This window comes from Centropristis striata, chromosome 1 (genome assembly GCF_030273125.1).
Source record: "Centropristis striata isolate RG_2023a ecotype Rhode Island chromosome 1, C.striata_1.0, whole genome shotgun sequence".
NCBI classification, from domain to species: Eukaryota; Metazoa; Chordata; class Actinopteri; order Perciformes; family Serranidae; genus Centropristis; species Centropristis striata.
The window spans coordinates 23,129,052-23,155,226 of record NC_081517.1 but is presented as its reverse complement, the minus strand read 5'-3'; the positions used below and the strand labels follow the sequence as shown (position 1 = coordinate 23,155,226).

Sequence of the window (26,175 nt, the reverse complement as noted above, 5' to 3'; positions counted from 1 at the left end):
AACGACTCTGTCTTCTGGCTCTGAAAAACAAAAAGGATAAAATAAGTGTTAATGTACAGCTCTTCATGACAGTGTAAACCCTGATTGTCACAAGGTACTAACTAAAGGTCGACCGATATTTCCATTTTTTACTGGTATCGGCTGATTTACAAACAGACGCATCCACAGGCAGCCCTGTGTTGTTGGAGACGCTGGAGAGAAAGTGCAGCGCATACATTGCCCCTCCCTCGCTGGCAGCGTGCAGCTCTAAGTTTTGGAAACCTGTCTCTCTCTCTCTGACTGAGAGCGGACAGAGCAGCCATCATAGCGGTGTGTGTGTTTCTCTCTCTCTCTCTCTGAGAGCGGACAGAGCAGCCATCACAGCAGTGTGTGTGCACTGCTCCACCTCAAGAAGAGCTTTTAAAAGTATGATGGGAGAACTGTTAATAATGCACCAAACATAGGTGCAACATGTTGCTTGTTTTTAGAGCAGAAACTTCAACAATTTGTTGCTTAAAGTACATTTGTTAAATTTGTAAATACATGTTTCTTATTTAGGTTAAATTGAGACATGTGTAACATTTGTTATCATTGTGTCATTTTTATCATGTATCTCATAATATCGGCAGCACATATCCGTCATCGGCTAAGGCTGTGTCAAAAAAATCGGCATCGGCCATAAAAAATCTGTTTCGGTCAACCTCTAGCATTAACCATAATAGAGTTAACATTATAGACTTACTTATGCTGCAGAGAATGTCCTCCATCCTCTTCTTCTCTTGTTCAAGTTTTCGGAACTCTGAATCACACCGCCAGGACCTTCTGTCACTCTGTGCTACAGCCTCAATGGGTTCTCCGTGTTCACTTTGAGGGCTTGTGTTAATTATCAGGGTGCTGGCACAAGAAGATGAACTGGTGTTCAGATGTTCTGAACTGTGTGCCTGCGACTCACGTTGCACTGGCGGATCCACATCGGGCTGGGGTGGTGCAGGCTGTCTTTGAGGGTACAGGGTAGTGTACTGGACAGGAGGAGAGTGGACTTGGACAGGAGGGGAGTGGACAGGAGGGTAGTGGACTTGGACAGGAGGGGAGTGGACTTGGACAAGAGGAGAGTGGACTTGGACAGGAGGGGAGTGGACTTGGACAAGAGGAGAGTGGACTTGGACAGGAGGGGAGTGGACTTGGACAGGAGGGGAGTGGACTTGGACAAGAGGAGAGTGGACTTGGACAGGAGGGGAGTGGACTTGGACAAGAGGAGAGTGGACTTGGACAGGAGGGTAGTGGACTTGGACAGGAGGGGAGTGGACTTGGACAAGAGGAGAGTGGACTTGGACAGGAGGGGAGTGGACTTGGACAAGAGGAGAGTGGACTTGGACAGGAGGAGAGTGGACTTGGACAGGAGGAGAGTGGACTTGGACAGGAGGCAATGTCGAAAAGTGGACGTTGACTGGTGGTGGAGAGTGGACATCAGTCAGCTTGGAGGAGGAGGGCTGGCCATAATATACATCTGCATGGATATTCTTTCTAATGTCCCTTTTGGGGTTTTTTTGCAAGCCTGTATTTGGTCCAATAAAATTCACAGCGGCGCTGTAGAATCTTCCATCACTCCATCTGGCTAAGACTCTTTCTCCTGGCCTCAAGACATCCAGCTGTCCAATGGGGCGGTCATTCGAATCCAGAATGTCACATGTTTTGAAAATTTTTGCATTGTAGCCATCCTCAAAGGTGACAAATGCAAAGTGACCTAAAATAAACCAAAAAACATGTCACAGTAACCATGTCATATTTCTAAACAATACATTTTAAAAGAACACAAGATATGTCTTATAATATTGATATAAATCCAGCTTTTATATGGAGTTTTCATTTACATTATTTTTTTAAACTTAAATATTTCAGATTTATTCATGGATAGCCCTCTGAGATGAGCAGCCATCTTGTTTCCAGTGTACATACTGTACACTGAAAATAGGCTTGACAGTGAATTAAGACACATCTTGCAGCTAAATTTCTGATATTAAATATATGCTAATTGATTGTGCAATTTTTAAAGCGGAAAAAGGTGTTGATGCAATTTTAAGAATTTCTAACAAGACAATTTAATGTTTTTTGAATGTTTATTGAAAGGCCACATTAGACTCAAATTATTATTCAAGTTGTTTATACTGTATAGTTTAGCATGTAGGGGATCTTTAAAAATCAGCTATTCTACTTATACTTTCCTTTAATTACCAAGTGACAAGTTAAAATTAAAAAATAACAATAAGTATATATAAAAATAATTAAAAAATAAATGAAAATAACTCACCAGCTGCCTCCTCTTCCTCCTCAGTTCCCAGCTGTACATGATCTTTCATTTTGGTTGAAGGTAACCTTTGTCTTTTTGATTTGCATGTCATTCTGTAAATTACAATTTCAAAAGTATGACGTTAGCAATCTAATACTTATCATATATCACATACAAGATAAGAAATCCAAGACAAACCAAAACAAACAACCCTTCTAGGCTTCATGGCCAAATGATCGCATCTCAATATTGAAGCCAAATATCTCAATATCCATAGGATATATGATATGACTATGATTTCACACAAAGTGCAGCAACAGTGAAAATTAATCATTCTTAAACAAAACAGTAATAATACCACACTCATTTTGCACTCATCATGAGGTTAGGATATGGCCAATTGAGAAACACTCAGGGGCATATTTTTAACTGAAATGCATCGTTCTGGTGTCACTCTAAGAGCAAAATTAAGATGTTAAAAAAAGTCCTTCCAGTCCATATTGGGCTTATTAAACTAAACATATCTTCTTCTAGATCGTGTTTCTTCAAATAACTAAACTAACTGTCTTTACTTATCAATAAGAGACTCTACTTCTAGATGTCTTGTGCTGTTGAACGTAAGCGCAGTGAAACAATGAGAAAATAACGTGTTATTGATTCGCCGGCTTTCTTACCGTCACTGCTGTTTGTGACTACGGTGAAGTTAGTTTCAGGTTGGATATTTCACATATTGGGATATTCATTGTAGAATATCGAACCTGAACCTAACTTCACCATGGTCACAGGCTTTTATACAGGAGAAGTGTATTATATTTTTACAATGTGTGGCGGGAGTGCCTGACAAAAGACAGAAAAGGAGTGACTGCAGCAGAGTCTCTACTTTCATATGACACCTTGTTTGTGTGGTTAGCTTGAAGTTATTTAGCTCCCTGTCATTTTGGTATGCTACATGTTAGCTCACCTACCCAAAAGAAACCATGCTACTTGTAATGTTAGTAGCTAGCTTAATTCGAGACTGCATGGTGGTTCAAAATTCACCGCCCAAAATTAAAAGAAATTGATATCCGTGCATTTTTATCAAGCATGTCAATGTATAATACTGTCGACGGTTACAAAACAAACTTATATGTAAGAAGTTCAAAACTTACCTTCACTCCACAACTTCCACTCCGCAACAGAGGCCACTCAAGAGACTGCAGCGCTAATTGGTCCCGACTGGACTGGCTCCCGCTCAAAGTCATTTTGAAATCCAAGCCTCCAGTCAGCTGCTCTGGACGTCAGACCCAGCCCACTCTCTGTGCCCTCCTCAAGCTTGCTACTTAAGTTTTGTTAAGTTTTTGGCCCAATGAAGATTTTATTCCTTTGTCTTCCGAAGCAAAGTGGGGTCAGCGCACACATTCACTCCAGTACTGTAGTTAAGTACAAATTTGAAATACATGTTTTCTACTTGAATATTTCCATTTTGTGCTTCTATATATATTTTAGAGGGAAATATTGTACTTTTACTCATTTTACAGCTATACTATTGTTCAGATCAGTAATCTTTTATACATATATACATATATCACTCAATCATAAAATATATAATGTGCATTGTTGTAGATTAGACTTGAATAAGGTATTTAAATTAGTTGTGTGTTGACAACATTAAAATGCTGCTTACATGTACGTGTCAAGTTTTAATACTCAAATAATTCATATTAATTTTTTATGAGAAATAAAACACTCAAAATTAGGTCATTCTGGTCCTCTTTACAGCGTTCAGGCAGTTCTTTACATCTAGCCTCTCTCACTACAGATTCTGACTGTGCCAAAGCAGTATACAAGTGTTTATGACTGCAGATATGCGACCATAATAAGCTATAGAGAGTAGGATTGTTGCTGTTTCGGACACCTGAATCTCAATTTCAATCAATTTAAGCATGTTCAAAGTGCTTGAGCTGCAGTTCAAGAATCAACAGGTTAGAGGATGCTTATGATGGAGTATTTTGCATTTTTGTTATTACTTATTGCTTATTGACTATGCCAATATTTAAATGCCTTTACTGTTATGGTCAGAATCAGGGCCAAGTACAGCATCTCTAAAGATCATGTTGAAGTGGTTGGTAGTTTATGCTGGCTTTTATTATTTTATTAATACATTGGGAAACTTGGAATTTAAAAGTGCATTATTTTCTGTCTTGTTTTCTTGTCAGATACAGCATTAAGTAATATAATACAATAATTACAATACAGAATTTGAAATGTAGTGGTGTAAAACTAGTCCAGTAAAATCAAAATACTCATGCAAGTAACTCAAATTTTTATTTTCATGGAGCTCCTCTGATCCATGTTCGGGAGACTTAAATAAGACTTATTTAATATCATATATAGATCTCTTCGTTTGATCAGAGTAAGACACAGAGGAGCTATATGTGGTTGTTTATCCTGAGGTCACTATGAGAAAACTGAGACATATTTGAGAAGAATAATGAGATCTTGGGAGTCATAGCTGAGTTTTATTTGAGCTCTTTCCTTGATCTCATGGTCTCATGTTTAGGAGGCTGAAATTAGACTCATTTTAGATCATATAGAGATCTTATGTTTTGATCAGAGTAAGACACTGAGGAGCCATATGTGGTTGTTTATCCTGAGGTCACTATGAGAAAACTGAGACATATTTGAGAAGAATAATGAGATCTTGGGAGTCATAGCTGAGTTTTATTTGAGCTCTTTCCTTGATCTCATGGTCTCATGTTTAGGAGGCTGAAATTAGACTTATTTTAGATCATATAGAGATCTCATGTTTTGCTCAAACATGAGATTATATGTGATTGTTTCTCCTGAGTTGAATTTGAGAAGCAGGAGAAAAAGCCTTTGGTCTCACCTTAGTATCAAAAATAGCTCATTTGTGTCTAGGAGAAATGAAAGAAACAACAATGAGATCTCTTCTTGGATTTTGCTTTCCTATGGGTAATCAAGTGATATAACTGGAAGAGAATCAACATCTCCTCATCAATGACTGGAGACAAATCCAGCGACTCGGTCTTAATGAGCGCTAACAAGACCTCGTTAGCGGCAGTCATCTTTGTAGCAGTACAGTGTGTATGTGCTGCTGCTGCAGGAGATGTTCACTTAGCGATCTCTGTTTGTTTACAACAAGCACCGGAGTGAGCGGTGTGAGAGGGGTGAAAAGATCTAACCTGTTGACTTCAGGTCTGTCCCCGCCCATCATGACGTCTTCAAGTTGTGAAATACGAGCCGCAGTGAACCCAAGGTATTTTATTTAGAAAATATACCGGATGTTTTATTTTGTGTCTGTGCATGACTTCCTGTCCCGAACGATCTGCTCTGTGCTGAATTTATGTGCCGTGCTCCGTTGTCTGACAAAAATAGAAGACCTAAGTTTAGGTCAGTAATCAGTGGTGTGGTGAAAGGTGTTGGATGTGTAAGGTGTGTGTGAGTATGACAAAACAAACGCGAGAGTCTCCTTTTCAATTACTGAATAATTCAGCTGGTGACAGTTGAACTTACGTGAGAAAAAACACACAGGATGATCATCTGCCCCCTCCCCTTCCTGCAGGAGCACAGCCCCAGCACCAACTTCACTGGCATCCACCTGGATTTTAAAAGGTTTGTGGAAGACTGGAGCTGAGAGCACAGGAGCAGAGCATAACAAACTTTTTACACATTTAAATGCAGTATGACAGTGAGAGGACCAGTCAAAAGGCATATTTTTCTTAAGTAGGTTTGTCAGTGGAGCCACCACAGTGGAGAAGTTGGGGCAGAAGCTACGATAATACCCCACCAACCCAAGGAACCGCATCAGTTCCCTCTTAGATGCTGGTACTGGGTAGTCGAGAATGGCCTCCACCTTCGCCTGCACTGGACGAACTTCGCCCTGACCAACCACCTTACCAAGATAAGTGACGGTCGCTTTTGCAAACTCACACTTTGCTAAATTGACAGTTAAATTTGCCTGAGTCAACCGGTCAAGCACTGCACACAAGCGCTGAACATGAGTTTCCCACGTCTCACTAAACACCACAACGTCATCCAAATAAGCTGAACACCCTGCTAACCCAGCTAACACTTTGTTCATGAGACGCTGAAATGTTGCTGGGGCATTTAGAAGACCAAGTGGCATGACCGAATAAGAAAACAAACCCCATGGTGTAATAAATGATGAAATTTCCTTGGCCCTGGCAGTTAGTGGCACCTGCCAATAACCTTTCAAAAGATCCAGTTTGGTCACAAATTTGGCACCACCTACTTGATCAATGCAGTCCTCAATGCGAGGGAGTGGATAACAATCAGGCCTGTTGACTGCATTAACCTTCCTGAAATCTGTGCAAAATCTGTCTGACCCATCTGCCTTAGCTACCAACAAACATGGAGAAGCCCAGCCTGAGCATGATGGTTCTGCCAACCCATGTTGCAGCAAATACTCCACCTCCTTTTCCATACGCTGACGCTTTTCTACTAGCATCCTGTAAGCATGTTGCCTCACAGGCAGAGCATCCCCCACCTCTATGTCATGCTCAATCATGTTAGTGCGTGATGGGCTGATGGCGTATCTGAAAAGAGAGACAAATGAGACAGCAGCAATTCCACCAGATCTTCCTGCTGAGCATCTGAAAGATAACTAAACTGACTGGGAAGATCGTTCAGATACTCTGAATTTTTAAGCTTTCCAGTCAGAATGGGCTCAGAGGGAACATCGAAATCGTCCGAAGTCCCAGCACCAGCTGTGGCCACATGCTTAGGAACATCACCTAAAGGAAGTGTGTCACTATCCTTCATGGCAGAGGGAGTCAAAAAGGATTTCAACAAGTTTACATGACACCACTGCACTTTCTTCCTCCTGTCAGGTGTGGCAATCAAATAATCCCTCTCAGACATCCTACTTTTCACTGTGTAAGGCCCGCTAAACCTTGCCTGAAATGGTGAACCAATCACAGGTAACAAAACCAGAACCTGGTCCCCTGGCTCAAACAGCCGAAACTCAGCTTTTTGGTCGAAGCCCTCCGTCATTTTTCTTTGTGCTGCACCAAGATTCTTGTGAGCAGTAGCACAAGCAACGTACAGTCGACGACGAAAGTCATTCACATAATCCAAAACATTCCCAGGCGGCTCCTCAGGTTTCACATCCCCTCCCAGAACTGCTAGCGGCCCCCGGACAGAGTGACCGAACACTAGCTCATTTAGACTGAAACCCGTACTGGTCTGCGAAACCTCCCTTATTGCCAACAATAACCATGGCAGGCCTTCTTCCCAATCCTGAGAAAGCTCAGTACAGTAGGGACGCAACAGATTTTAACGTTTGATGAAAATGTTCCAGAACACCCTGAGACTCCGGATGATAGGCGCTAGAGACATAATGTTCAACCCTCAGCTGGGAAAAAGTATGAGACATGAAATTACTGCCCTGATCCGTTTGCACTATCTTTGGAACACCAAAAGTTGAAATAAAGGAAGTAAGTGCCTTCAGCACTGGTTTGACCTTTATCGAGCGCAATGGGAAAGCAGCAGGATAACGTGTACTCTTACACATCACTGTCAATAGGTACTGGTTACCCATCTTACTCTTTGGAAGCGGACCCACACAGTCAAGCAACAGATACTCAAAAGGCTTCTCCACAACAGGGATTGGGTACAGGGGAGCTGGCTTCAGATTCTGATTGGGCTTTCCTGTTAGTTGACAGTTGGTTTTACAATAGTTAGCAACATCCCTTGTAAGTCAAGGCCAGAAAAAATGGCGAAGCACTTTATCATAAGTTTTCTTTATGCCAAGATGGCCTGCTACACCATCATGTGAAGTGCTCAACACCATGTCTCTGAACTTGGAAGGAACTACGACCTGGACCACACTGTCAACCTGTACCCCACTCACCACACGAGCCCACTTCCTCAACAATAACCCATCGCTGAGAAAATAACCACTAGAGACACTCTTGGAATCACCCTCTGAACAAACCATCTCAAACAAAGGCCCCAGTGTAAGATCTACAGCCTGTTCCTTGAGGCACTCCTCCCTAGAAAATACAGGCACAAAATAGAAAAGAACTTACACGACTCCTAGAGGTGGGGGAAAAAATCGATACAGCATAGTATCGCGATATTTTGCGTGGCGATATTATATCGATTCATGGCCGCCAAGTATTGATACTTTTTTGTCATAATTAATGGAAAATATGAAGTGAATTCTATGGTACTTAAAATAAAATCAATTGCTTTTTTGATCCACTAGATGGTGCTGTTGAGAATTATTCTGGTGAGGTCAGTAGAGGTGATGGTCAGCGTGACAGAAGAAGTAAGTACAACAAAGATGGAGGCACCGCAGAAAGAAATAAGGAGAGCACCGTCCGCGTTTAAGTCAAGCGTGTGGACTTATTTCGGATTTTTGAACAAGGAAGGGACGAATGAGATTGACATGGCACATGGAGTTTGCAAGGAGTGCCGCATGAAAATAAAATACTCGGGGAATACAACGAACTTGCGGGCTCATCTAACTCGGCACCATCCTGAGATAGCATCAACCGATGACGGCAAAGCTAATGCTACATCAGCGCTACCGAGAAACCAGCCGACACTGGACTCACTGAGCCTGACTAAACTACCTCCCAACTCAAAACGCACGAAGAAAATAACACAATCCATTGCTTTCTTTATGTGCAAAGACTTGAGGCCGTACAACGTTGTGGAAAACGAGGGTTTTAGCTACATGCTAAAGACACTGGAACCCAGGTATGTGACTCCGTCGAGACGTTAATTTACGGACTCAGCCGTACCGAAGCTATACAGAGCAGTGAAGCTTGAAGTTGAGGAAAGTTTGGGAACAGCAGACAGACTTGCGATAACTTGTGATGCGTGGACGTCGTGGGCAGTAGATTCATTTGTGACTATAACTGCTCATTATGTGACAGCTGACTGGAAGCTTCTGTCTCATGTTCTCCAGACTCGAGCGATACACGAAAGTCACACCGGAGCAAACATTGCACACCTCCTGCAAAATGCAGCAGAAGAATGGGGGATAGCAGACAAAAACCTGGTGGTCGTTACAGACAATGCTGCTATGCTAACATTGCCATTCAGTTAGCGGGTTACATGCATGTCAAGTGTTTTGCACACACGCTTAATCTGGCGTCTCAGCGGGCGTTAAACCTGCCTGCAGTGAGCAGGCTCATGGGGAGAGTGGCTTTTTTAACAGAAGCACGGTGGCAAACCACGCTTTTGAGAAAAAACAGAAACTGTTACAGCTCCCAACTCACAAACTCAAGACTGATGTCAGCACAAGATGGAATAGTGCTTATGACATGCTCGGACGTTTTCTTGAACAACAACCTGCCATTTGTGCAGCTCTGTTGTCCCCTGAAGTGAGAAAGAACAGCACAGACATCTTCACTCTGAACGAGACGGATATTGGGAACGCCGAAGAAATAGTCCCTGCCCTGAGGTCGATGCAGGTGGCGACCACTGTTATGTCAGAGGAAAAAACTCCCACCCTGTCCCTCGTAGCGGCCCTTCTAGCACAACTGTTGCATGACACACAAGAACACATTGGCGACACAGCACTTGTACGAGACATCAAGCAAAGCATTAATCAGGATCTTAAGAAGAGGTATGGCACAGCAGTAGAGAAGAACATCCTCTACACTGCATCAACCCTGGATCCCCGGTTCAAGGCTCTACCATTCCTGTCCCCAGAGGAGAGACAAGAAACCTACGCCAGAGTGGTTGCTGAGGCCATTACCCTCCAGGTAAATGCACAAATCATAATGATAGAATCAATTCTTCCACACATTAAAATTGTTTGCTATACTAACGTTGTAGTCCAATAGGTAAATATGTATTTACACATATTTACACAGGTGCCCCATGTGCAGAGGCTACAGTCCTCGCTGCGGCGGAGCCAGGTTCGAATCCGGCCTGAGCTCCCTTTGCCGCATGTCCTCCCCTCTGTCACCCCCTTTCTATCTGTCTCACTATCAATAAAGCCTTGAAAAATGGCCAAAAGAATATCTTTAAAAAAAACAAGTTACCACTAATATACCAATAACATACTGTATAAGAACAATATATATTTTTAAACTTTATATAAGGTATATTTAACATATCTATCCCCTCTCCCTGTGTGTATTCTACAGGAAGAAATCAGGCAGCAGACCATCCCTGAGACAGAAGCCCAGGACGAACCAACTGAAGAGGATGGAGGGCCTGTCATACCAGCCAAGATGAGGAAGGCATGTGGACTAGCTGACCTGCTTGGTCAGACTTATGGTGATGTTGGAGCCCCAACAAAATCACTATCTGCCATTGCTGAGGAGGAGGTGAAAAGATACCAGGAGGTCACACCACTGCCACTAACAGGAGATCCACTAAGCTGGTGGAAGTCGCATGAGCAACTCTATCCGTTCCTGGCCAAGCTGGCAAAAAGATACCTTTGTATCCCAGGTACTAGTGTCTCAGCCGAAAGAGTTTTCTCGACGGCTGGAGACATCGTCACAGCACAAAGAAGTACTCTCACCTCAGAGCATGTTGACCAGCTCCTCTTTCTCAACAAAAATGCAGACATTTCTTCACTGTCCAAATGTTAACTTTTTCAGTCCAAGACCACAAGGGACAAACAGTGGTACAGTTATGACCATTACCACCAGAGTTGAAGTATTATATTAATTTCAGTTTAACATTTCTAATGTAAGAGACTGAGTATACATATTTTATTGTATTTAATTTCAATTGAAAATTTAATTTTCGTGTAAAAATAGATGTTTTATTTCATTTAAATTTAAATGTTTTTGTAATGTAATGCTTCATGTTTAATTCAAATTTGAAGTAACTCATTTCCAAGTTGCTGAAGGGGTTGCACAATTTATTTTGAACAGTTACAACTCACATTGTTAAAGTACTTCAATTGTTGTTGTCCATACATGTTTGATATCAATAAGTTCAATTTGACTGAATACTTGTTGATGTTAGTCAGTCTGTGGGTTTGACTGAGAATTTTATCTTATTTGATAAAACAATTCTTGGTTTAATTAAATTTTGTGGACACATAATGCAGTTAAGCAGTAAAATCGCAATATATTGTATCGCAATACTCACCATATCGCAAAATGCTTAAAATCGCAATAATATCGTATCGTGACTCAAGTATCGGGATAAAATCGTATCGTGGGGCCTCTGGTGATTCCCACCTCTAATATATATATATATATATATATATAAATAATGATAATAAAAAATAAAAAAAAAATATATATATATATATATATATATATGTTTATATATATATATATATATATATATATATATATATATATATATAATCTACGATAACTCTTTTTAGGACAATTTAAGATTAATTCTACATAAATATGCTGCGTCTTAAATAGGTGACGATTCAAATAGTTGGCTAATATGGTAAATTGCTGTATTTGAAACACACTATTTTAAGCGCAGGGCGGGACATCGTTCAGTCTGAACAGACACCTCAACCTGAGAGGACGTGCGTGTTCTGAGTCCGAGCACAAAAGTTTTGAGAGCGCAGAGTTGAGATCTGAGCGCGTAGACGTTAGATCTGAGCGCGTAGACATAGGACATATTTGAGTGCGAGCGAAATGTTTGTGTCCAAGAAGAAGAAATGTGAGCACAAGCATGTGGTTTTTAAGTGCACACACACATTTTGAAAGAAAGCAGCAGAAATCTGAGTGTGAGCGCAAAATGTGAGCATGAGGAGAACAAATCTGAGCATGAGAAAGACAAATTACGCTCTCAAACTGAAAATCTAGGCTCTTGAATAAAGATAGGATAATTCTTCCATATGGTTCAGGACTTGGTGGTGGTGTTTCCAAAATTTTCTGTCTTCTTGTTCTGCACCTCTGCTGAGCCTCTCTCCAATACCTCTGCTTATGTCTGCTCCCTTTCACTTAGATCAGCGACTGTGCTGGTTAACCCTGCATTTCTCCTTTTCTTCCATCTCTCCCTGTCTTTTTGCAAATTTGCTGCCCTCCTTTCGGGATCAGCATTTCGCCATGCCCTGTACTGCCATTGCCTTTCTGCTGCCGACACCTTCATCTTCACCTTCACCAAAAAAGATGGACAGCTTCACTTGAATATCATAGTAACAGATTTGACATATAATTAATCTACTGTTGGTGTATTCTCAACATTTTGTACAAATTAATGAGAGAGAAAGTTTAATATTCCATAGTTCCGTCCAAATCTTTTCTGCAAGAGGAAGTGACATCACTAGGTGCAGGTCACATGTTTTTATTTGAATGCTGTAGGGTTTTTTTATGTGGTTTTATAACAGAGATAACAGAGTTGACCTGATCATAGGGACAGATAAAAAATATGTATTTTTAATGTTGAAATCCCATGTATTACAGAAAATAAATACTCTGTGCAACTGTAAGTATACATATGTATAGAATTAGCACAAAAAAAAATGCTAATTTTAATGAATTATTTTATGTTCATTCAATATGAACATGTGAATCACAAGCTGAAGACAGCCAATAATTGGTGGGTAGGAATCATTAAATGAATATTTTACATATAAATTGTGCCTAAAATACACACCAAACATTATTATTGGTGAACATTCAATATAATTAGCAATATTATTTAAAACAGATCCAGTAAATACTATTTTGTGGAGAAATAACCAAAGGTTTTTCTGGGAGACGCAAAATGTACCTGCAATTCTGAAATGACCCACATGTGTGATTGCCCCGTGGCCCTAATTATAGCTATAAGCAATACTGTTGGTTTAAATAAGGCATGCGATTCATTTTGGCAGAAAATAACTAAATAAATATAAGTGTGAATTAATGAATTGATATATATTTTTAATCACTCCATGCGCTCTCAATGCCTACTGTTGATTTCTAACCTGACAGCTGTGTGTGCAGCTGTTACACTGAAAACTGACTTTTAAACATTAAAATCATAAATGGGTTTAGATCTGAAACTGTCCCATAACGAAGGATACATCAAAAATATTTAGTTTTTGCTCACTTCAAAAATAATTTTTTTTTAGGCCTTTTATCTTGAATGAACAAGCTCACAATAGACATTTTCAAATCAATATTATATTATCAGTACTACCGGTAGTTTAAAATGAACATCAGCAAAGTAATAGAAAAACATCATACTGATTAATAATATAGTGAAGTGTTAATGTGTGCTACCTAATTTTACAGGAGTGTAATTTCAGAGACTGTGTGGTTAAATGTCCAGAGAACTACAAACTGCTCTCAGTAGTTGAGTGTGAAACAACCACATACATCAGCTGACTACAGTGATACACACAGTCACCCTCATTTATCAAACGAGTGTAGAAACCAGCACAGATCTGAGCGTATATATCGTCTTACGACAGGGTTCACGTGTGATTTATCAAATGTTTGTATCCCAATCACAGCGTGAGAATGATCGGCTGTTGATAAATGTGGTGGTTCCAAATAAGCTTCATTTAAATACCACGCCCTAAGATATATAATATATTTATTATACCTGATTCAGAAGGCTCGCCTCCAGAGTTTATGACACCGAAGGACGCAATACGGCCAAAAAGACGATTTTCCCCCTAAAGTCAACTTTATTAGCAAAGTGCAGCGTTACAAATAACAACAGGAGCAAAATAGACATGTTACAGCAATATGCAGCGACGGAGGTTTATGAAATAAAAGTACTTATAGTCATAAACTCAAACAAGTTCAATGAATATTTGACATTTGGAGCACAGACTTAAAGTTTTCACAGCTTTTTGGTTGAAGGAGGTAAACAATGTTTTGAAGTAAGTTTAAACTCCAATAAAAGAGGAATTTCTCAGAGGCAGAAAGTAAAACGCTGACATCCAACAGCTGCAACACAACAAACTGGAATGAACATTTTTTGAAGTTTTGATGACATTTTATTAACCATGCGATTACTGAAGGAAGTAATTATCTATCTAGATTTTTTGATGTTATTCAGCTCAACTCTTGTCACCTTAAAGCAGCGTACACCTGTTGTGTTGCAGCTGTATCAGTGAAGATCATCTTTCTCATGTACTGCATGTAAGTCAAGGCACTTCAGTTTCTATCTGGATCATATTTGAAGAAGAACGCCACAAGTCGCTGACTCAGTGTAGCAGAAAACTTAAATTAGGAATAAAATAATAAAATTCCAATCTTGAGACAGTACAGGTGAAGAGGGTAAACATTTGAACAGATAGATATCACCAGAAACATCCCCAGCTGATTATTTTTATTAAAACACTCTTTTCTGGGATTCTATGTTCAAATATGTAAATGAGGCATTATGTCATTCGAACTTTTGGTGAATTTAGGAGAAATCCACAGCCACAAATAGACAAAATGTTGTAAAATACACATCTAAATGTGTATTTTGCATATTTTCTTTCACCAGTCTGAAATAAGACATGTTGTGGAAGCAAGGTTTTAAAACTGACCAGTTCATGAAAAGGTTTTTGTTTTAATGTCAACATGTAATATGATTTGTTTTACATGTTGTATATTTACCAAAATGTTGTAAATCACACTCTTAAAACTTACATTTGTAACAGAAATGCCTTTGAGTCAAATGAAAATCAAATAATTATCTTTTATTTCAGATATCATATATTGTCAAATATTGCTCATCCCCTTGGCTGGTGGCTGTGGTGGTGGTGGTGGGCTCAGTTTGACTACCAATGAGGACCAAAACAAAGAGGAGGAGTCCAGCCCTGTGCAAGACAAAAAACCCCACGAAGAATGTTCACATTTACATCTATAAAGTGAATTTTTCACCACTCTAGCTCACTACTGGTACTTTTGTAGTCATAGAGAGAGGATTACATCGTTAGCGGAGTGAAAGAAAGGCGACCAGCGCTCTCCTCTAGTCGTCCATCCTTCTCATCTGCTCCGGGGTAAACGCATCGTCTCTGCTGTCAACAAGTCCTGGATGTTGAGTCTCATAGAATAAAAAGAGAAGACAAACAAGATATTTAGCCAACAGTTACTTCACGTCCGTCAGTTACAGCTACCGACACTGGCAGAAAGAGTGAGAAAATAAAGAGACTTTGAATCAGTGGTAAGTGTGATTTACCACTCACTCACCACTGATAATGGAAACATTAACTCCTGACACTTTCAGGACTTAATGTTCTCATTAAGCATTGACTTACGTTTGTTAGGTGTGACCACCTACACCTAAAAAAATAAAAAAATATAAAATAAAGTTAGTAAGATGAATAAACCCTCAAGTATTAAATAAGTGCAATTAAAATGTGTCAATGCTGTCGTTAGTTGTCAACTTACCTCTGGTGTACGTGTCTGCAGCTGAGATAGTGAGTGTGTTGAGTGGTGAATGAGATGCAACTTGTGAGTGTAAATGCAATCAGCTTCAGTGTCCAATACATGAACCGTTAAGAGACCTGTTAAAAAAGAAGTTTTGAATTGGGTGCAAGACGCTCCCTAATTCACTGCCAACCCTGCAAGATGTGTGGAGAGTTCACCTAGACCAGGGATGGGCAACTGAAATGCTGGAGGGGGCCACAATATTTCATCCTCACTACCACAGGGCCACATATAGGACCGTGCACTTAACCAGATATGATGAAACTGCAATTTTAAATATGCTGACAGTGCAGTAACTTAACATATTTCATGCTCAAATGCATGTATAACAGTATAAATAGGAGTACAAACATTAATTGCAAGAAGTAATTTTGTGTATTTTTACACTGCACTTTTAAGATTTCATGCTCAAATGCATGTAGTTGTACTGAGGGCCACTTCAAGTTCCAGTTGCCCATCCCTGACCTCGGTCTTTGTCAACACTCAAGATTACAAAGGCACAATCCTGCCTCCAGATATGTACAAGTGGCCCTGGTGCAAGACGCTACCGAGGGCTGAGTGAGATTCTTCTGCCCCGCCAGACGCTAAGGCTTTCCAATCCTGCAGTATACATTACCAGCTGTCCTAGTCGGAGTCGCTGTCATCATCCCTTCGGTGAAGGAAAGGAGGGAGCCAGGATGTCCTGTTGGAGGGGCCCAGGCCTGAAGAAGTGGAGGGTCTGGAGTCCCTGTCCTCTTCTGTGCTCCTGGTTGCAGGAGGCGTGGCTGCTGGTTCCTCAGAGGTGAGCTTCTGCCTCTTGCTACTTACCAACTCCTCGTGGCTCTCGTCCCTGCTTCTCTTGGTGGAGGTGCCAAGGCCTGAGGTTGGGGGAGCAGACTCTTCTGAGCGTGGAGGAGGCAAGGAACCAAAAGGAGGCGCGGCACCAAAAGGAAGAGACATAAGAAACTTCCAGGAACCTCTAGGAGGGAGCTGCTGGGAGAGAGGGGAGTGGGGTCGGACGTTGTCCTCTTCCTCCTCTTCATCCTCTTCCTCCTCTTCATCCTCTTCCTCCTCTTCATCCTCTTCCTCCTCTTCCCCCTCAGACAGGGAGCCGTAGCCAGAGTCTTCACTGGTAGAGTCAAACCAGTCCTCCTCGTCGGACTCTATTAGTGAACTGTCCTCTTCACTTTCTTCATCAGAGGAGACGGGAGGAGAGGGCTCATCTTCTTCTCCCTGTAAATGCTGTAAAAGACGCTCCGCATCCTCAGCGACCATTCGTCCTGTGGAAAAAAAGCAGCTGAAAATGTGAGTTCACTTTATAATAATTTCTCTTCACATGAAATAGATTGCATTACATTTGCAACAAACACAGTAAATATAAAATACAGCAGCATAACTACAACTGCTCTATTGGGTGATTCTCATGAACATGGTACAGCTCATAGCAAAAATCCAAGAGCATTGGATACATATTTTCTTTGACCCTTTATAACATATACAATCTAAAGTCACTGTTTAATATGAATTTATAATCAATTTAAATTTTTAGAGACACTGGCCGTCATTTATCAAACGAGCGTAGAAACAAGTGCAGATCTGAGTGTATATTTTGTGTTACGACAGGGTCCACGTGTGATTTATCAAACGATCGTATCTCTCCAATCACAGCGCTAGAATGATCGGCTGTTGATAAATGTGGCGGCTCAAAACAAGCTTCATTTAAATACCACGCCCTAATATATATAATATATTTATAATATATACCTGATTCAGAAGGCTCGCCTCCAGAGTTTACGACACCGAAGGACGCAATACGGTCAAAAAGAGGATTTTCCCCCCTAAAGTCAACTTTATTATCAAAGTGCACCGTTACAAATAACAACAGGAGCGAAAATAGACATATTACAGAAATATGCAGCGACGGAGGTTGATGAAATAAAAGTACTGATAGTTATAAACTCAAACAAGTTCACTGAATATTCTACATTTGGAGCACAGACATTTCGTAATAATTCTGTCCTAGTCAGAGGAGTGTGTCGCTGATTGGAAATGTTTCTATTCGGGCAGCACCGCTGGTGAAGGAAACGCTGACGCTCCGGTGTCGGAGCTGGATAATAATAATAATTATAATAATGGTAAACAGCAGAAGACAACAATGTTTAATATCTTCGGCTGGTATTCTGGTTAAAGAATTTCACGATCACAGGGTGTATTTATTTTTGGATTATGTTTTAATGATAAATAATGTAGCCTAAACATGTTTTGCTTTGTCACCATTAAAATCAAAACACCACAGAGTTTTATCAGCTCCAGGCATCGATACTATAGTCTAAGATCAATTCTCAGACTCAGACGTGTGGACTTCACACTGACTCAAACCTGCGTACACGAGCTGAGAGCAGACTGAGATCTGATCGTACCCTCCGCTCACGTCCACATTGATAAATGCCGAGCCTTGAGTAGAAATGATCGTACGCCCACTTTATGCTCACTTTCTGACATACGCTAGTTTGATAAATGAGGGCCACTGTGAGCAAAATTCATTACCATAACACATTTTTCAATAATAAAAAACAACAAAAGGTTTTTTTTCTTTGGCAAGCACTTAAATATGCTCAAGGGTAGCTGGTATCACCAAAATGTTTTTTATTAAAAAATACACATATTTTAATGCAAACGACTCTATCATTACCGTAACATTTAACCATTTTTTATCATCAATTTTCATTCAGATTTTGTTCTTTATACACTGTTAAAAACCATTATGTTTGATTAAATTCTGTTAAATGATAAATTTTTAAACAAATGTATATTTATTTTTATAAAGTTTATTAAATATTTATTGTAAATAAGTGTGGGGGAAACCATGACATTTTTATCTGGACGCATTACGGTAATGAATTTGTGAACCAAAAATATAGAAAATATTTTAGCACAAAACAATGTGAAAAAACAGTGCTTCATTATGGCTGTATTGTTCATTAATATAAAAGTGAAATATATTTAGTTTAATAAAGTATGTCCTTATAATCTTCACAGACATAACTTAGACTGGCTTCATGACAATCACCCATTTACTCTCTTGCACACTTGCAACTTAACTTAATGTGTTAATCTTGGACAAATACAATTTTCACTTGACTTTGCATGTTTATTCAGATATGTTGTAAAAGAGTTTTACTCATATTGTAGCTAATACAAATATCATGCTTGGAACTTAAACATAATTGGAAATATAAATCTGTCTAATGACGTTTTCTTCAGATTGACATAACAACGAGCATAATAATAAACTACTATTACTGCTAATCAGTGGTGGAAGTGGAGTAAAATGTACAATATTTGCCTCAAAATGTAGCGATGCACTTGAGTTTATTAACTTAGTCACATTACACCACTGCTTCTATTAATAATAATCATCATAATTAACCCTTTGATGCGCAACATATAAACACCTTCTAATGCACAACATGGGTCAAAAATGACCCACATTCATTTCCCATGTTATTTCATGCTGGCTGTGTTTTTGAATATCTTTTTTTATTATTATAACAGATTATCAGATCATTATATCCATTTTTCCTTTCATACTTTATGAAGAAAAATAGTTTTTGTATTACACACACGGGTCAAAAATGACCTTGCGTGTGATTTAACTCTAAAATAGTTGTTAGAACCACCAGATTACATTGGAAAATCACATATTTTAACATTTGAGACTTATTAAATAATGATTTCCATTGGAAAAACACCATTTTAACAAAATAGGATAGTTAATATTTGTGTCTTCTTTGTCAGGTTTTAAATTGGTGACCCTTTGATGCACAACATATAAACACTTTCTAATGCAAACATGGGTCAAAAATGAGGATGTATGATGATCAAAAACAAGTTATTTGAGGAAAACCTGCAATATTAAATGATGAAATTAATTTATTGCAAAGATATAGAATATAAAAACTTAGTCGGGTCACTTTAGACCCATGTTGTGCATCAAAGGGTTAATAATTAGGTGCGCTTGAAAACCACTTCATAAGTGGAGGAGGCGCACGGCACGCGCTTTTACGCACGGCTCCTTCCACTTTTTTATTAATTTGGGTTCAGATTTCAGGCCTCGGAGCCTTAAGTAGAGAAAAATATCAGCAAGGAAGCAGTGGAGCAACCGGGAAAATGATCAAATCGGGAGAGAGAGATAGCCTCCAGCAGGAAAAAATCGGGAAAAAATGGTACGAAACCCATGAATCTATGGGTGTATTTTGAGTAATATCTAACAAGTGAATTTGACACAGGCCTAATACAGTTTAAAAGTAAAAGCAGCATCTGTTTCCACATGAATAAGTTCAAGCTTCAACACTGTAAACAAATGAAGTCAGGTGTTGATCCACACAGGAGGACACGACGTGTTTCAGTTCAGCTGCACCTTGACGTTCTGACGTCATCCTCATAATAATTCCATGGTCTCCATGGGAAACAGATATTCATATATAAACATATATGGAAATCCCATAAACTTGGTCTGGTCGCCCTTTTATCAAAATCAAATTAGTTTTGTTGTTAGTTTTGTTGCCCTCAAAGCAAAACAACAGTGTTTTCAAAACATATTGCTTATTAAATATGCATTCTATACCCCTGCCGGGAAATTTGAGACATTTTTTGCTTAAAATCATTAATATTCACAGAGAAATCGTCGAGTGAAAGTCTGGCACCCTTAAATTTGTGATTTTCCAAAAATCCTGACCTGTATTTAGCTATTATTAGGGGATGTATCAACCACTAAGACATCAGTAAAATAATAAAAAATAAAAAATATTTATATCTTACCATCAGGGTGGAAACGCAGGTCGAAGACCATGGTTGAGCTCTTGGATGTTGCACAGCAGTTCAGTGGTAAACGAGATTTGTTTTACAACAAATTAGATTCTCTCGAGCGCTTTAAAACGACAAAAGTTTGCCAAAGTTTGTTTTGCAAAAGGTCAATGTGTGTCAAAGTCCGGATGCAAAGGGGAGATCAGAGTGAGCTGCGGCCCTTTATACCCGACCTGGATCGGCCAACGTTCTGTCTCCATGGCACTAATCAGCGCAAACGCGTGTGATTGGACAAGGACGAAAGAGAGAAAATAATTTTAATTTTTAATTAATAATTTTTTAATTTTTAATTTTATTTGTACTTGAATATTTTTTAGCAGGGATTTCTTAGACCATTATTGTAATTTGACATTCTGGGCTATTACTTACATTGTTACCTTTATACAACCTGAATATGCTCATCAATATCAATCAGGTGATATAAAATAAAAATAAAAAATAAAAAATAAATAAAAATAAGAATAAAACGCACAGTTGTGATTCACTGAAGTACAATTGGGGAGATGGTGGGAAAAATGTTTACGTTTCACCACATTATCCACTGAGGTTGTTATTACGATTTTTTTTATTTTTTTAGTTAATTGGTTAATACATTATTTTTATTTTATGTATTGTAAGAGTTCTTTTTTTTAAAGATTTTTTTTGGGGTATTTTTCATTCTTTATTGAAAGTGACAGATAGAAAGGGGGTGACAGAGGGGAGGACATGCGGTAAAGGGAGCACAGGCCGGATTTGAACCTGGCTCCGCCGCAGCAAGGACTCAGCCTCAATGGTAAGCGCTCTACCAGAATGTTCAGTTTTTCCACATTAACCACTGACATTATGTTTTTTAATCTACTTTTATGTCAAGCATAAGGTATGATGCAAATATGTATATATTTTAAATATTTTTTAATAATGTTTAAATGTAACCAGGTTTTAATCAGCCTTCAAAATTACCTGCAAATACACCTCAAGGTCTGGGATCACTACTTTTATACTTTTGGTAATGTCCTGGTTCGAGGGATAAAGATAAGATAGATACCAAATGCACTGATATTTAATGACTAATTTGTCTTAGGCTGTGGATAATGAATGACTTCACACAGAGAATGAAAACACGTACACACAGTAACACTTTTCAAGAAAAAGATTATTATTCAAAATATCTAGCAATGCATATTACACTTCCATTTCTCACCCCAAAATACATATGAAAGGAATAAAAATATATATCTATTCTGGCCAGAAACTAAAATTGTAAAAGTTTTGCTGCAGCAATAGTCCAATAAAGTATTTTTAATTTAGTTGTGCACAATCCAGTACCTATTCGAGCTCATTCAAAATAAAATAAAAATGTATCCTCCAGATCCACAGAAGAGAAAGACCTTAATAAGCGATGGAAATTCAGAGCCAGGCCTGAAGTTCAGAGTCCCATCGCGCCGTCCACCCCACTCGGCCCCGCTGCTGGCAGAAGAAACAACAGCGCTGCCTGTCTCTCTCACTCTCAGTCGGCCACACAGTATGGCTATATCAATAGATACATGTGTTCAGATACCACATCCAAAATATATCACAGTTCAGGATATTTTTCTATTTTTCACGCAGAGCTAAATGCTCGCCTGAGTAGCTGCCACCTAGTGGACATTACCGCAAAATGTTTGCCACTGCTGAAAAGTGTTGAAAATTGAAATGACTCAATTAAAAACAAAGTAACATAACCTGAACTATTGTGTCTGATTAAAACGTTTAAAAAAATAGGAAACTCATACTTTGTGCTATATCTGAAGGTTCGGTTCAAATTGGCTTGGATAATGTGAAAAAATGTCTATTATAATGAAAAATATTGATCACTCAAATACAGTATCCTTGCTTTCAAAGATTTTAACGCCACCACCAAATTTAGGGTGGGTTACATAAACATTAAATTTAAATACCTTAATGGTTCCTAAAGCCATTTCTGTAATGTGTAATGTGTAACATGTCGCTACAGCCGTTAAATGAGAGAAATAGAGAAGGCATATGATGCATATTTGTTGATGTGATGTCAGGTTGTTATAATTGTTTTCTGGTAGCTGAGATACATATAAGGTGTTATATTGCCCTGTAGTTGCATAAATATTCAAGTTTGTTAAAAAAGAGTAATTTAGTGCTGTTCATTTCTGGATATAAAGAGTTAAATAGAGAAATGTGCTACAGTAAAAAAATAAATACATTTAGATTTAAAGATTTTAGATTTTAGATTAAAAGAGCTGTTCAAATGTAACAAGGCTAATTGTACAGAAGTATTGCAAATAGGAGAGTAAATATTTAGTTGTGATTTCTTGTATTATAATTACCCAAAATCTATATATATTGTTCTTACCTGACATGGTGTCCTCCTTAGTCTGTTTGTGGAATATTTTTCATTAAACTGCTGTAATCTACATAATTTTTGTGTGTCCTTCTGCTGTATATGGGTGGTTGACGTGAACTCAAATTCAAAGTGAAAAAAAGAATAATTCAAAAATATATGTCAAATGACATACAATTATATTCCCTTATATGTGAATAATTCAAAACTGAATGTGTCCATTTCTAATTCTTCATATATTTAGCATATTATTAACTTTTGGTGTGGTAGTCCTAAAATGTGTCCACCGGTGCAACAAAATAAAGAATTTCATTATTTAATTCAGAGAATGTTGGACAGATAAGATAGATAAGCCCAAGGCATATTAGTTATGAATATTTTTTTATCAATTTACATTATTTTCAATGATCAATCAATGTAAATTGATAAAAAATATTCAGATCAATGCTTAAACTGCGTTGTACCAAAGGACTACCTTAAGACGACCAGTTCCAACACTGCACGGAAATAGTAATATTATGAAAATATTTGAGACAGAACTGATCTTGTGTGCAGTCCACCTGCTCCAGAGATGTCTTCTGTCCTTCCTGATTCTGGAAGGACCCCTCTCAGTAATGGGGTGGTCAAATTAATGCCTGTTTTATATCTACATAATGGCGTTGCTCCAGGAGGACACCAGTTTTGCGGACAAAATGTAATGTGTCATAATAACTCTACATAGGGACCTTAACACTTATATCCTCTAGATTCATTAAGTAAACACTCTTATGACATGCATTCAAGTATTTTAATGTATTTAGATTCATTTTTCATTAATTATTGTTTTAAGATAAGTAATGCTACCTAAGACAGTTGCACCGGTGGACTATTTGCATAGTTGAAGAATGATACTCATTGTTTGCAGATGGATTAGATGTAGAAGAATGAACTGCATATTAAAACATTAATTTTAATGAAATATTATCAAATTTTAGTAATATTTGTCACTGGGAACACAAAAATTGAGCGTCACGTCAACCACCCATATATATTGGGCCGTCGTGCTGACCTCTCCCCTTTTGTCACCGTTAATGGGAGAGGTAAGCTGCATTTTTCCCTGTGTGTGTTCGTTAGGGATGGGTACCTTTCACATTTGAACCGATACGGTACCGATACCCGGTACCTGGTGTAGGGGTATCTGCTTCAGATACACATTGCCTCCAGCAGGGGTACCAAAATATTTAGAGGTAAAGCTAATTTAGGTCAATTTTGCTATCAGAAATTGACTAAATTAATATTTAATACTTTAAATGAATTAAAGTTGGTTTTGGGGCACCACCTATTCACTTAGGAATAGGAAAAGATAGCAAATCATAGTTAATCAGTCTCATAAAGTTAACAAATTATCAATTTGGAACATTGATTATTAATTATGAATATAATTATAATCGAATTACCTTATTAATATTTAGTAACGGTTGAAGGAATTTTGAGTTCTTCTCATAGCAGAGGTTTAGCAAATCACTCATTCATGTGCAACATTAAAGGGAGAAGCATATTAATCCAAAAACATATTTATTCTAAATAAAGCAAGACAAACAGAATACACAATAACTAATCTAAAAGACTATTTACAGTGGAAATGTAGGTGAGAAAGAATGTAACAAAATGGCTGCCGAAAGGCGGTCATTTAAATAAATCAAAATGGCGGAAGCCCTTTTGTTCTTGAAGAACAATAGACCATGCGGTCTTGAAGGTCTATGTGTTGTGAGAAGCCAAATTAAAGGTATATTTCATGTGGATTAGTGTGTGAGCAAATCAAATGAGTCATAGTTAAATTACATGTACAACTTGAGATATGTAGAGCAACATTAATCATACAACTTCAAGTGATCTAGCTACACAAAATATCCCAACAAATATACTTAAACACACAACAGATCACACCATTGATTAAAGCTTAATACACTTGTTCTTGCTTACTAACTGCCCAGTACTATACCACAGAGTCCAGAGTTGAAAGGGAAAGCAGAAATCCTTTTGAGGAAGAATCTGGTTCCTGGTTTGGTTTTAGTGGTTGTAGCGTTGTTTGCTGTTGGCTCCAGAAGCTTGGTGAGGGTCTCTGTGATTATGTCCAGTATAGATCACAGGCAGGAAACTTAGAAGCGTCGTGGTGGGCCCACTTGGTTTGGGCCTCACCGGCCTTCCCTTAGAGCTGGAGACAGAGGGGGATGGCCTGGTCTTCCTCCTGGAAGATCAGACCAGGACAGCAGGCATGCTGTTCCTCAGGAAGTCGAGAAGAGAAGAGAAGAAAGGGTGGCTGCAGGACACTTTTGTGTCTCAACCTGGAAGTTGTATTTCCTGTTGGTATCAGCCAATGAGACGCCTTTAGGTATCTCCAGATACCTGTGGGGGTGGGGGTCGTTTGTCTTTGTTTGGAGGGGGACAAAGAACGACCTCCATCTTGAAGCATGGAGAGAATTTGTTGACAATTCTCACTGCATTCAGTCTTTAATCCAAATGAAACTTGTGGAATAGCTGTGAGCCCTACACTGGGAATCGGTACCGGTACTCAACGGTACCAATTTTCGGTACTTTTGCGTTTGTTTATGTGGTAATAAATGTTAATTTGTTTAATAATAAAATCAAATTTTTTCAATTCAACATATTTATTTCTCAAAATATAAACTTTAAAAAATATATCAAAACAATATAAAATCCAGGATGAGCAGTAATTTATTGTTGAGTGAACGTGCATTTTGTAACATGAAGGTTGCAGTGTTATCAAAGAATGCAGAGGAGCGCTCTCAGGTTGCAAGTGCACGGAGGAGAAGAGAAAAAAAAAAGGTTGCAAGTGCACGTGTGATTTGTTGTGATGACGTCGTAGCTGTGCGGCGCAGCACCGGTCAGACAGTATTGTGGGCATGGCATGGTTGGAATAAACAAAGTTGAGTCGGGCTGCTCTGTGCACATATCGAGGCAGGAGTCCGAGGGATTTAATTTCAGCGAGGCAGTTTGGAGTAAATAGGCAGGTAATATTACTGAGTTGAAGAGCGGAGTATTAGCGGAGGACCAGAGATGTAGCAGCTAGCTGTTAATGACTGGTCTACAGAAGAATGGAGAGAGCAAACGGAGTAAGGAAGGTCCAATCTCGAGGCAGACGAAGGCCAAGCCCGGGTAGAGACATTGGAGAGATAGCAGCTGGCGGTTAGCAGGCCTAGAGCCAGGCTGTTCGTCTCTGCGCCGGGGTGGACGAGGGCAGCAGCTAGTGGCCGCGGTAAGCAGACAGGACCAGACGAGGAGGTAAATAAAAAAATAAAAAATAGTGCGATCGTCAGCACGCTTGTTAATCAAAGACGTCAAATGAAAACGGGTTGAAATCAATGATCAGTTTAAAGTTAACACCGTTTAGGTACCGAAACATAGTA

At 39.0% G+C, this 26,175-nt stretch overlaps 1 protein-coding gene and 1 long non-coding RNA gene across 2 annotated transcripts; both read right to left on the bottom strand.

The window, feature by feature from the left end:
* Positions 1 to 14,839: 14,839 nt before the first annotated feature.
* Positions 14,840 to 15,340, bottom strand: LOC131977558 (uncharacterized). Its single transcript, XR_009394901.1, has 2 exons — positions 15,091 to 15,340; positions 14,840 to 14,978 (listed from the first exon to the last, which is right to left on the bottom strand). It is a non-coding gene; the product is annotated as an uncharacterized LOC131977558 (long non-coding RNA).
* Positions 15,341 to 16,215: 875 nt separating this feature from the next.
* On the bottom strand, positions 16,216 to 20,694 carry LOC131968590 (histone H3.v1-like). The gene is made up of 2 exons (XM_059329579.1): positions 20,392 to 20,694; positions 16,216 to 16,850 (listed from the first exon to the last, which is right to left on the bottom strand). The coding sequence occupies exons 1-2, from the start codon at positions 20,420 to 20,422 to the stop codon at positions 16,216 to 16,218; spliced, it is 666 nt and encodes a 221-aa protein (XP_059185562.1). The 5' UTR covers positions 20,423 to 20,694.
* Between the last annotated feature and the right edge of the window lie 5,481 nt (positions 20,695 to 26,175).